The sequence below is a fragment of the Vicugna pacos genome, chromosome 23 (genome assembly GCF_048564905.1).
Source record: "Vicugna pacos chromosome 23, VicPac4, whole genome shotgun sequence".
In the NCBI taxonomy this organism is placed as follows: domain Eukaryota; kingdom Metazoa; phylum Chordata; class Mammalia; order Artiodactyla; family Camelidae; genus Vicugna; species Vicugna pacos.
In genome coordinates, this window is record NC_133009.1 from 22425634 (window position 1) to 22439462 (window position 13829).

At 36.1% G+C, this 13829-nt stretch overlaps 1 protein-coding gene across 1 annotated transcript in view; it reads right to left on the minus strand.

The window, feature by feature from the left end:
- Positions 1-13829, minus strand: part of DNAH14 (dynein axonemal heavy chain 14) — a 274100-nt gene that overhangs the window by 145793 nt on the left and 114478 nt on the right. The window contains exons 31-36 of the mRNA XM_072948673.1: positions 12572-12717; positions 10931-10999; positions 10123-10309; positions 9207-9283; positions 6539-6707; positions 4800-4889 (exon numbers count right to left, since the gene is read on the minus strand). Of these exons, the coding sequence (XP_072804774.1) occupies positions 4800-4889; positions 6539-6707; positions 9207-9283; positions 10123-10309; positions 10931-10999; positions 12572-12717 (738 nt within the window). The remainder of the gene's footprint in view (positions 1-4799; positions 4890-6538; positions 6708-9206; positions 9284-10122; positions 10310-10930; positions 11000-12571; positions 12718-13829) is intronic.

Sequence of the window (13829 nt, forward strand, 5' to 3'; positions counted from 1 at the left end):
TTCATCCTCGTCTCTCTCTCTCTCCTACATTGTCCCAGTTTCATCAGTTTGAGTATCTTTAACTATGATTTGAATTCTTACAACTCCTTAAGGTATACATTTTCCCCTAGTCTTTGGTTCTTAGTGCCAGAGTGAAATTTCAATGACCTACAAAACATTTCCATCGGGACCTCTCACATGATTTTTAAAGTCAACATAAACTAATCCATATTTTTCCCCCAAGTTTCCTCTCTTACTTCCCTAATCTGATTGTCTAAAGTAGAATACTGGCCTGTTTTCATCTCATCTCTCAGCAGATTTTTGCTTGATTTCATCTTCTCTTTATCCCAACCACAAATGCCTTACCTTGGTGTTATGGACTGAATTTTCATGTCCTCCTAACATTCAAATATTGAAGCCCTAACACCCAATGTGATGGTACTGGAGGTGGGCTCTTTGGTAGGTAAGTAGGCTTAGATGAGGTTATGAGGGTAGGGCCCCATGTTGGATTAGTATCCTTATAAGAAGAGGAAGAGAGACAAGAGCTTTCTCTCTCTCTACTATGTGAGGACACAGTGAGAAGCGGACCATCTGTAAGCCACAGGTAGAGGATTCTCATCAGGAACAAAATCTGCCAGCCTCCAGAACTATGAGAGATATATGTCTGTTGTTAAAACCACCCTGTCTACTGTATTTCGTTAAAGAAGCCCAAACGGACTAAGAATGGGTCAGATGCTAAAGGTCTTTAAAAAGCATCAGAGTGGGCTTCTCACCATCTCTTCTGGACTATTTAAGAACACTGAAAAAATGATTATTTTTAATAATGTATCACACAAATACATTAAATTCAAATACAGATAAAGTTAAAGTATCTTTTCACTACTTTTCCAAACTCTATACCTTCATGGAGGCTTTGTGATTCTCTGGTCTGACAGTCCTATTCTATAACTGGCAAGATGAGAAGGGTCCCAAAAACCTTGCTTGTCAAATGGAAATTTTATATTCAGGAATGCAGCTGTCATTCTTTCATGTAAGCCTTGCCCCAGACACATCGTGGCTTTACATGAAAGAATGGCAGCTATCCCTGTGGGATCAATTTTATCCCCCATTTAATCTCCTAAAGCTAAACTGATGGCTCAGTGGAGCCCTTGATTCACGAAGATTCCCACAAAAACCTTGGTCTGGTTTACTGACAGTTCAACTAAGCTGAAATCTGAAGCTCCTAATGTTCAGCCTCAGAGTTATCTATGAACAACCAACTTCTTCATTCTGCTCACTGAGAAGAACTCCGACTCTTAGGCTTTACTAATGGCCTCGCTATTTGCTGTGACACTTGGAAAACTACAGAATAGAAGATGAAAGATAACCCTATTTGGGGCTGTGAACTGTGGAAACAAATGGTGGATGCTGATCAAACCATCTAAGTCACTCATAGACCTATAGTGAGGATCCAGTCTTTTATGAGATTACCCAGAATTAAGCTGCTGATCAAGACTTCCCTTCCCAGATTACTATGATTACTTTCTGGATACAATGTCACATTGGATGTGGCAACATGTTCACCATCACAGACCACACAAAGTAAAGGATTATGTTTTTTTCTGATGCAGAAGCTACTACTGCATTTCAAACTTCTGACTCCTGCCAAAAGTTGACAAAGGTGCAGGAGACTTTAATTTAACTGACTTGTGAGACTACCATCCCCTACCAGCCAGAACTGACAATGATTTAATTGTTATTTCCCTTAACTTTACTGAGAAGTCTATCAGAAAGAACAGCAGCAGGTGGCCTCAGCTCCTACATCTCCTAGGCTAAACACCTGTCAGCACCTCAAGATGTCTTGGGTGTCTCCCCCAACTCATCTCCATACTCATGGAATGGGGAAGACAAATGCCATCTAGCTGATGGTATGGCAAACAAGTCAGACTGGAATGACTGTCCTTAAGTGGTCACTCCAAAAAGAGAACTAGACTTAAGTATTAGAATTGAACTAAGAAGGCATTTTTGGAGGCATTGTCAACTTATACCCTCTCTACCCTTTGAGATGATGCAGGTCCCATTTAGGGAACCCAACAATTATAAAATACACCTTCTTCCTGAGGGTATCTTGTACCGTCAGATCTAAGGGCACACCTTTAGAATTGTACTTTTTATGTAGAAGCCAAGCATTAACTTGCCTCCCTCCCCAAACCAATGCAATTTGTACTTCAGAGATGGTTATAACCAAAGAACATTAGAAATCCAGTGTCTAAGGAACAATCAACTTGTCCCTGGACAGTATTCAGATCAGTCATACCTCACTGACCAGGGCTGTTATGGATAATAGAACTGCACTAAACACTTTCTCCTTGTGAGCCAAAGTCTATACAATTGATGATTAATCTTGCTGGACTTGGATTAATGCTTCAGACCAACAGGAACAGTCAATACAGGAACTGAAAAAGAAATCCACCTAGTTTTCTAAGGTAGATTCTGATGGCCTATGGCATTTGTTCAACTTTTGGGCTCAGAACCTTGGATGGGCACTGTTGGGATTAATACTTTAAGGTGGCCTTATCCTACTGCTTATCGTTCTAATAATAGAAGCCATAATTAAATGCTGTGTGAAGTAAACTGAGTGGATTTGGTCCCAGCTCCTATCAGATTAATCAAAGTGGTCAACAGAGGGGCACACTTATGGGAAAATTCACCAGAAGCCAAGATGGAGTACAAAAGACAGGCAGATACTGTTGGGAGACAATTCTTTATAGGTCTCTGACATTTCTACATTGACTCTGAACAGAGGCATTGAAAGCTCTGTTCAACGGACTGTCTTTCCAAGGATGTTTGTATAGCAAATCGTTTTGGAAGATGGAAAAGAGATTTATTTGCTGTCCAGAATAAAAAAGTTCATGTCTCTTTCATGAGCAAAGGCTAGGAACGTTTGGTTATGATCCCTTTATAAGACTGGAGGGTTCCTAAGATTGGGGCTCTTCTTCTGTACAACAACTTACCATGTATGCAAGTGTCGCCTGAACCTCTGTTGCCCTATAGGAATTAAGTCTTGGAGAAATAGTTACTGCTACTGAGGTGAGCAATAATCTGTCCTTTCTGACTTGGGAGTCTAGTGTTTTCTGCCTGTGAATGAAACTATGAAACTGTAGCAGGCTAACTTGTTACTTTACAAGTAGGGTAAAATCTTGACAAATATATGCATGGAGGAAAAAATGCAATATCATTTAAAAAATTCTCACCATAATTATTAATTCAATTCTATCCCAATCAAAATCCAAACGGGACTTTTTTTAGTGGGGGTCAGTGAGCTGATTATCTAAGAATTTTGAAAATAACAAAGACGAGACATTATGATGGGGCTTAGGAAGCACAACCTCAAAATATGGTACCTTGGCATATTAAATATATTAAACTGAAGGAAAAATTTTAAATGGCAGAAGCAGAAAGATACCTGTGACCTCTCCTACCTCATCATTCTTAAAAGGTCATAAAATTCCCATGGGAAGGGCACTACTCTCCTTGTACCAAGATAAAGAAGACATTCTTATCATCGGAGACAGACAGGGAATTTGGGGCTAAGAAAGCTGCATAAACAAACCTTGCTAAACTAACCCTCATTTTCTTTCTTCATTTACTACCCCTACCCTGAACACCTTTGTCATGTCAATTCTTCATAAATTTATTGTTTCTTTGCCTAAAAGATAAAAAAGCTTCCTATTCTGGACATTTCTTTGGGTCTCCAGTCTCTTGTGAAGGCTCCCATGTACATATAACAATTCAAAAAAATTTGTATGTTTTTCTCTTGTTAATCTATCTTTGTCAGTTTAATTTTCAGACCCAGCTAGGGACCCTGAGTAAAGGATAATTTTTCCTCCCTTACAACTGGTGCCTTCAGATATAAAGACCTATTAAAAACCTATGGTAATTAAGACTGTGTGGTGTTGTCATAAAGACAGAGATATTGATCAAAAAGTATAGAAGAATCTACTCTATTATTTATGAAAACTTCAGTGTATGATAGAAATCACAAATCAGTGAGGTCTTGAGAAAACTGGTTATCTGTATAGGGAAAAATAAACCCCTACTTGACACCTTCAAGAAAAATAAACCCCAGACAACTTAGAAGTAGGAAATTTAAATATCTAAGGTTTTAGAAAAAAATTACTGATAATATATTTATGAGATAGGACTGAAAAGATTTCTAAAACTAGGACACAAAACACAAACCATAAAAAAAAAATCAATAGATTTTACTGCATTAGCAATGCCTCCTGTACTGAACACCATGAATATTTCTAAAAAGCCAAGACTTAGAGAATTTATTTGCAATGCATACAAGCAATAAGGAAATATGACATAAAAATAATAAAAGTCTACATATTTACAAAGGAAAAAACAATCTAATTGAAAAATGAGTATATTATATAATCTGGCAATTCACAGAAAATTCAAATGGCTAATAAACATATAAAAGAATGTAAAATTTTGCTAGGAATCATGGAAATGCATAGTTTGATGTTTTTCCAAATGGATCATTCATGGAGAATAGGAAATTCAAAGAAGTTATAGCAATGGAATGCAAACATTTTAACATTTGTAGAAATTTTTACAATTATTTATTAAGGGGATGAAGGTGAAAATATTAATTTGTTGAGGGTTTAAGTGAGGAATCAAATAACAAAGTCTAGGTAAATAGTTAACTGATAAACCATTTTAGTTTGAAGAACATTATAGTAGATCATTTTATTATAATTACGCTTTCCTCCTTGATCATACCTATTAAAAGCCAGGAACAGAAAATTGCTAACACGCCATTCTACACTTACCTGAAGTTGATTATAAAACTGTATGATTCTCTCTTTCTGAGCTGGCCACTGTTGTAAGCCCAACTGTTGTGTTGCAATAGATATTACTTTCTTAAAGAAAACAAATACATTAATTTAAATTGCATTTCAAATTAAACTCAATATGTAAGCCTATGAAATCTCTCTTAACATTTTACTAAACAGTTGAGAGCCTACATATTTATCAAAGTAAAACTTACATAAAGGGGCAAGTAGCTGAATAAATTGATATGCTTGTACATAAAACTTTTCTGTAAGCTATAAACTGACTTGTAAAACTGATAAAAAGGTGAATAATGAGGTTCAAAGGTAAAACCACTAATGTGCATGTGGAAATGCTATTAGAATGGCAACACTATTTGTTTTAGCTGCGACTTGAAAAATGTTAAAGGTAACATGAGAGGCACTTATAACTGGAGAAATGAGAGTGGGGAATTTGTAGACTCTTTCTGGGAGGGACAGAAGGATGCTTACATAAGACACAGAAAGAAAAAAATTGTCAAATGACATTTTCCTCCTTTTTTTTTCTAGTAAAATAAAAATCCTCAAAATGTAAATAAAATCTTCAAAATGTAAGCAACAACTTAGATGCAAATATTCTCTTTACTTCTCCTGGAAACCATACAGCAAAAAGGAGAAAAATCATACTGCATTTTCATCAAAATAAGGAAACAAAAATCTATAAAATCTAAAATAAATGTAAGTGCTATGAAAATAGCTAAGCTTATTTAGTTTAGAGTTTGAACCTGCAAATTGTTGCGCTGGAAAACCCAATTCGTTTAATCATGTGGAACACAGGATCTCACAGTATTAAGTCCTGTCAATTTAGCGAACTAAAAATAAAAGATACCCATTAAAAGGGCTAATAGAGTACCAAAATTCATAATTAGCGAATTTATAGTGAAATTAAGAATACCAAAGACAAAATGAAAATTTTAAAAGCTTCTGGAAAGAAAGAACAGATATACTACAAAGAAACAAACATCAAAGTGACAGTGACCTTCTCAAGTATTTTCTAGTTTCTTGACTTTAATACTTAGTATTAGAAAGATAACCTAGTCTGGCCAGAGTGTGAAAGGCATTATATACCAAGATAATTAATTTGGGTCTTAAACTATACATAACATTGATCCAACAGTGGCTTTGTTGATGTGATCAAACATGTGCTTCAGGAAAGCAACTCTGTTGGCCATCAGGAAGCCTACTGGAATGCAGGGAGCAGTAGGAAGCTATATAATAGTAACAAGAGACATTGAGATCCTACCTAGACTAAGGCAATGACTGTAAGGTTGTATACATAGGAGAAAATAAAAAGGGCTCTACAATTATGTTATTTTAATGGTCACAAAGTTATTTACATAGTAAGGTCTTTATCCATAATTCTGATATAATTTGACTCTCTAAGCAACCCTTTAAGGTAGGAAGAGCAGACATTATCATTCCCACTGGAAAGATGAGAAAATTGAGGAGCAAAATATGTAATAGCCTTCCTTGTCTAAAGGTACACAGTTCGTTCTTTTTTTCATTAGGCCATGATGCACTGAAAGCTCTTTATTTCCCCCAAGGGGAAAATATATCTCCAGGTATTTTTATCCCACAAATTGTAACATGAATAGAGTATTTCAGGAAGCACTGTAACATTTTTAATCCATATCTAGTTTCTTATCTTAATTGATATCTCACATCTAATCATTTGTGATGATTTTCAAAGGTCTTATTACCTCCAACGCAATTTGATTTACTTTTGAAACTGTCGCTCCATAAAAAATATCTTCTATAATCTTTTCAAAAAGTGGGACATCTTCAGGAAGAAATTTTGGTAAACTAGCTTCTCTCATAGCCTCGATAATAATCAGTGTTTCATCTGTTTCAGAAATATCACTGATGTTACTTGAACAGTAGAAAAAAACAAAACAAGTTAGCAAGTTTGCTTTGTTGACGTTAAAGATCATTAATATTCTTTTTTAGTGGTGGCTATCCCATTACCCCTTCTTCCTCTCCCTCACTGCAAAACAGCTATGTGATTTCAGTGAGGTTAATCTGGTCCCCAGCTCCAGGGATGGACCCTGACTGGTTTAGAACATTCAAAGTAATGCCATTCCCCAGTCACTGGTTCAGCAAAGGGCACTGTATCAGTAAGGTTTTTTAGTTGCAGTAACAGAAATGAATTCAGGCTAATATCAAATGTAAAATAAATACTGATTTATTAAAAATCTCTAGGACGGCCAGAGAACTAGGCTTGCAGGCTATGCACTGGGAATAATGGCCAAAATTATGGTACATACTGAGTCCTGTGAAGACGTGGCTGCCACCATCAATAAAGCCAGAGAGCCGCGCCTGTTGCCCCAGTACCACCAACGCTGGAACTAGAACTGCTCACTGCCCCTGCTATTTCTAGTAACTGGCTGTAGCTGCTGCCACTGCTGTCACCTTTGCCAGAGTGGATTCTGTGTTTATCCTATATTTTTTTGATCTAGTTTCAGGTTCAGATTCTAGGGTAACTGTTTCTGATCTGCCAAGGTTGTATGTCTAAAAGAGTTTCAGAAAGCAGATATATGGCATAACAAATAATTCATTAAGGGAATATAACTTCAGCCCTAGTCAATCAGTGCATGGCAGTCACTTGGACACAGTGTTTCAGGGGTAGACAAATGACCTGTCTATTCAGAGTGGTTTGGGACTTCAGTTCAACGGTGTAGATAGCTGCAGTTATTATTAGACGCCATCTTGCCACCAAAAAGGCAGCCAGATTAAAGATAATCCAGACTTGGAGGGCTATCATGCTTACAATGTCTCAAAGAAATAAACTGAAACTCAAATCACAGTAATCACACTTTGCCTCACCTCTGGATTTTCTGATTGGGTGAAACAGTAAATTCCCTGTAATGTTTAAGCCAATTTAAATTTTGTATTAATTGTAACAAAAATTTGATACAATAAATTACCACATAGTATTTATTGCCTCAAAATAGTATTTCATATAATAAACACATCAGTATATATTTATATATATTAAGCATGTAATCAAAAGGGGGAAAAAAGTAACTACATATGGTATGATTTTAGAGATGGAAAGGAAAAAAGTTTTCCCTGCAAAAGCATCCCTCCCATACTCTTTGTCTACTGATGTCTGAAATTCTTCATCACGATGGTGATAATTTTTAAGTGAATTTTAATGTGCATGTCTCTCACTATGCGTGGGGTTGAGTGTATTTTCATATATTTAAAGGGCTTTTTTTTCCTGAGAACTGTCTGATGTCCTTTGCTCATTTTTCTGTATTTCCCCCCCTAGTTTTCTAGGAAATATGAGGATGAGCTATTTAACTGCAACAGAAGTTGCAAATATCTTTTTCTTTTCCTAGTTTTCCTTTTGTTTTTTTACTTTTGACCATTATAAATCTTTTCTTTTATGGCTTCTGGATTTTGAGTCTTAGTTTTAAAGGTCTTCTGTAGTCTGAGGTTACAAAGGACATTTTTTTTCAAGTACATTTATGTTTTAAGTTTTTATATTTAAAATCTTTGATACTTGCTGACCCTTTTAGAGTTTATCCTAGCAAATAATGTCAACCATGGTTCAAACTTGATCTTTACCCAGATGGTTATTTAGTTTTCAACAGCATTAACAACCTATTCTTGCTTCCTGATTTATGATGTACAAAATGCCAAAAGCATACAGTCCTATTTCTGGACTTTCTATTCTGTCCCAACCATTTGCCTTTCTACTCATAAGCCAGTATCACAATGCTTTAATTATTAAAGATTCATGTATTAATATTTAAGGAGTTATTTCTCCTTCATTGCTTTTATTTTTCTAGTTAGTCTCAATTCTTTATTTTTCTATATAAACTTTAGGATTAGTATACCTAAAGACAAACAAACAATATCTTTTGGTATCATCACTGAGATGTATTTCCATTCATAAATTAGAGTATTTAAATCTTTATGATGTTAAGTCCTTTAAGATGCTATGATATTAAATATGTGGTGCATTATTTCACTTACTCACCCTTTCAGTTGTGTCATTAGCCATGTTTTAATGTTTTCTTCATCTGGGTTCTACACATTTGTCATATTCATATAGGTTTTATGGTTCTTATTAAAGTATTGCTCTTTTAGCTTGAGTCTTTTACTCCAGTATATCTTTTATTATGTAAAAATAAGGCACTTTTTTTTTTTAAAAGAATGTGCTCTTTTGGGGAAATGTACCCATGGATTTCGTACATTTTTTTCTTCCTCTTCTTTCATCTTTTAATAACCTCTACCATGTTTTACGATGACACTCTTGGAGTTTCCTATTTTATCTTGTCATCATTACTTAAAATTTCACAAAATATTTTCCCAGTATTGTATAACTCCTTGACCTAACACTCAATTCAAAATTCAACTGACCATTTAAAGTCCCGTTTCTTCTTTCCGGCCATTACTAAAACTGTCTTCAGAGACCTCAGGCCAAAATCATAATGATCCTATCAAATAAAATATTTGAGTCATTAAGCTTCTGAAGGAAAAATGGAACAATCTGCAAATAAATGCATATAGTATGTAGTTAAATCACATATAGTATATAGTCATTTATGCTATGAAAAGAAACAGTCAAGAAACCCTCAATTCTGCTTCTGATGCTGTCACTTCTCTCCCAAATTGGTGCTTCTGAAAGTCTCCTTCTTAAAAGAAAAGTTAACAACTATTAAAGGAGTTAAAAACTGTCAGTATTTGAAGTAAATATTCCCTGAAATGTACAACTGAACTGAAGTAACATTGTAAAGAGGAGTACTTTGGAGATAACGTGGTTAGCTATCCAAACCATTCTGGGTTATAAACAAATACTCATTAAGCTGGCATATCCGAGAACAATAATTTTCAAAGTAAGGTACTCAGATCAGCAGCATCAGGAACACTTGAGAACTTGTTAGAAGTGCAAATTCTCAAGCCCCACCTCAGACAATTAGAAAGCTGGTGGTAAGGTCCAGCAATTTGTGTTTTAACAAGCCCTCCAAATTATTCTGATGCACAATAAAGTGTAGGAATCACTGCTCTAGATGTTAACTTCCTTGTATGGAGAAAATAGCTTATACTTTAAGATACCAGAGACTCTATTCCTCTCTCCAGATCAGATCTTAGAGGAAAGGCTTGGAAATTTGACTGATTTACGTATTGCCTTACATACAGGTTGGGTCAGGGACTTGAAATGCAGATAGGAATTTTAGTTTCATTATTTCCCCAGGTCATTCCTGGACCAATATCTGAAAAGTTTCATTTAAAGCTTCATATAATCACCTTTATTTTGAGAAAAGCAGTTTGTTACCTGTTTTGAGAGTTGTTTGCTAGCTAATTCGTAAATGCTAACTAGCTTTCCAGACAATGATTTTGCAGATTTGAAACCAACAGAAAAGAGCATTACTTCAGCAATCATCTGATAATGGGGAGCCATCATTGCCACTGGGCGAAATAGAGATTTTAAGTTATCCGGGAGTTCTACTCGACCTTTGTACCTTAAGAGGATAAGAAAAACAAAGAAACAAAAAACCCACCATTTTTCCAGTTTTCAAATGAGAACCACATAATTTTCCCTCAAATGGTAATTCTATTGCCTATGTGATCTTTATTTGAAAACAAGTTTACAAGATGGTTTCTACTATACTTTTCATCTCACAGAGCTTCCTAGTCTATGTTCTTTTCTTCCTGTGCTTCCTCCCACAATCCACCTCATGTAAGTTCCCTCTGATTCCCTGGACAATCACAGCATCCTACCAACAGATATTTATTGAGTCTGCCCAGCCTCCACTCTCTGTAACCACCATATTGTTATTTCTTCTGTCACTATCGCTAGATTTTCTGCCTATATCCTCTTTGTGACGAATCACTAAACTTTTCCTTTCTCTCTGGCTATTCATGAAGTGGAAATGTCCCTTCATCAGAAGCTTAATGTGAGATCACCCATATAGATAAGTACATGTAGCTATTTATAAATGGTGCGGGTAGTAGAGGGGTTCAGAGGTGTGGTGGAGGGCGAATGATAGATATGCAATCTCAGCCAACTCCATCTATGGATAAGACTTAAGAAAAGGATTTTCACCTGTGTCCACTCCTACCACAGATTAATTGATACTTACCCAGGATTCATGGTGACAAATACTGCACATGACATATTGATACGAATTTCTTTTCCTTCCAGTACAAACCTACAAGACATTACAGTATTCATTATTAAGAAAACTGTTTTCTCATTGAAAATTCAAGATTTGCAGATAGTAATTACTATATATAAAATAGACAAACAACAAGTTTATACTGTATAGCACAGGGAGCTATATTCAATATCTTGTAGTAACCTATAATGAAAAAGAATATGAAAACAAAGATATGTATGTATATGTATGAAATATTATGCTGTACACCACAAATTGACACAACATTGTGAACTGATTGTACTTCAATTAAAAAAAAAGTTTTCTCTAAGCTTAAGTATGTTAAGACTACAAGGGAAATTGGGAACTTTCCTAAAACTGTGTTACAATTAAATTCAAACAGAGCTGGAAAAAAAACAATAGTAAGAGGGGAAAGAAGAGGCCCTTTATGTCAAATTTGTGAGCGCTGCTGGGATTCAGATTTATCTGATCACGCCTGAAGACAACTGAAAAGCTTTGTGAAGCTTGAGGTAGGATGGTACACATCTGAATGAACACATTTACAAAGAGAAAAGAACCTGAAGAGACAGATCTCTGCCTGGATGACACAGTGGAACACAGAATAGCCACAGCAGAGAGCTCCTGCTTTAGCATGAAACACTGCCCACCCCTAACCGCAAATTAAATAATTTTGGGAACAATGTGAAATAGAACCCTTGGCATGGACAGTGTCATGCTGTTGGCACCAGTGGTGGAGAGAAATCTTCTAGTGATTTCATGGACAACTGATACCACTGAAGGTGGTCAAACAGGAAAAGAAGAACAATTGGGACAAAACCTGAGGACTCCCTGGACATAACTGAGGAAAACTTTACAGAAGCTGAGATGTGGTTATTGGTGTAGTGTGGGTTACTGTGACCCCAGTTATATCCACAGACTTGTAAGGCCTCATAATATTGAGAGCAAAGCCAGCAGTGCCTATTAGTTTGAGTTCGAAATATTAGATTGTAATTGAAATTTAAAACCCACAAATCCAATTATGCCCATAAAGTAAATCACATAAGTTCCTGAATTTATCTGAAGAGAAAAAAAATTGTTTTTGCCTGTATAAGAAACATTAGTAATCTTAACATACAAATATTGTTATTACAGGATTTTTCAATAATAGTACATCAATTCAGAGTAATAGGATAAGACGGGGCCTCAAGTATGTGGTCACTATAACTTTTTTTTTTAATATGAAGAATTAAAAAAAAAAACTTTGGTATTTTCAAATGAAATATCTTAAGATGAAAAGATACTAAGAGAATTTAAATTCAAAAAGAAAAGTAACCAGAACCTATTTGCATCACTGTCCTGGTAGCCGAGGCCATCGATTCAAGCTTGGGCCAAGTCTGGGTACCTCCAAGTTAGCATGAAAGTTAATGATATATATTTTCACATTATTTGCCAAGCAAAGAAAACATTCAAGTTAAGTGCATCCCTTTTGGTCTGTGCTTAGGAACAAAACAACAAAAGAAACAAACCTAAACAACTTACTGTAGAAAAAATTTTAATAATAATTAACTGAACAGTAAATGTAGATCAAATTTCCATTCCAAAGGTATAAACATATTCAACAAATACCTGACAGAATAGCTGTCTTTTGCAGCCTTAATCGTTAGGATCTGTGAGGCAATCACTGAGAGAACTTCCACATCGATTCGATTGAACTCATTGAAACAACACCAAGCTCCTGACTCAACTAGTCCAAAGAAGAATTTCCCCATTATCTTAAAAAAAATTGATTACTGAAATTATTATACAGGAGAAAATTTTTACTGGGATATTAATTTCTGCAAGTTCTTCCCATTTTACCCAAACCAAGCAAACACCATTTGCATGCCAACCCCCCCTCCACCTCCCAGCAGTTTTGTAGAGCTGAAAGCAGCTATTCACTCTTAGACCAGTCAACTACTCTGCCTGTCTTGTGTAAAAGCCTAATCACGCAGTAGCATCCCCGTGATGCTCACAGGGAACGAGAGGCAGGGCCATGGTTTACATTCACACAATTTAGCATTCCCTCAGCTGCCATTTTCCTCACAGAACCACGCACTGGTGGAAAGAGTCTTTCCAGCAGATGTTGTAAAGTGTCTTAAGGAACTGGCTCCTCTTTTGCCATCAGACCAAGACTCAAGGGTTAATGGTGGGTTCCTGGTGGGTAATGCAGATTACTGAATTAATTTAAGAAGAGAGGTGGACCTGGCCAGTCTGCAACATCTGACTGCGGCATCCGGAGGGGCAGTGACCCGCCCGCCCGCAGCAGAGGAGAGCTGCATCTGACCCCGTGTTAGGAGGAGGCGCGATCTGCTTGCTGACAGGTGCTGGGAGCACCAAAGAAGAGGGCGCCAACGGAGGGCCTATGAAAACAAGCTGAGCTTCCAAAACAGGACGAAGACAGAAGGACTTCACATTAAAAGCACACAGACTCCAGGAGAACACCGACAACCCTTTTTTTTTTGTTTGTTTGTTTTTTTGTTTTTTTTGTGTTTTTTTTTTTTAATCTGTTTTTACCTGTTCTATTTTCAATTACTCTCTTAATTTTTACTTCTTAATTCATTTCTATTTCTCTTGGGTTTTGATGTCCTGTTATTGATTAGACACAGGTTTCAAATACATCTACTCATCTCCCCACCCCCCCCTTTTTTTTTAAAGGTTTTTAAAAGGACGTCTCAACCCGATTAATACTCTGCTTCAACTCGCTCTTCTATTATTCATTATACTGTTTTCAAACCCTCTTTCTCCCTTCTTTTAAAAATCTTTCTCTCTCTCTCTTATTTTTTTCTCTTTTTTTTTCTTTTTTTTCCTAAGTTCTATTCCTAAATAGGCATTAGATAGATAAAAT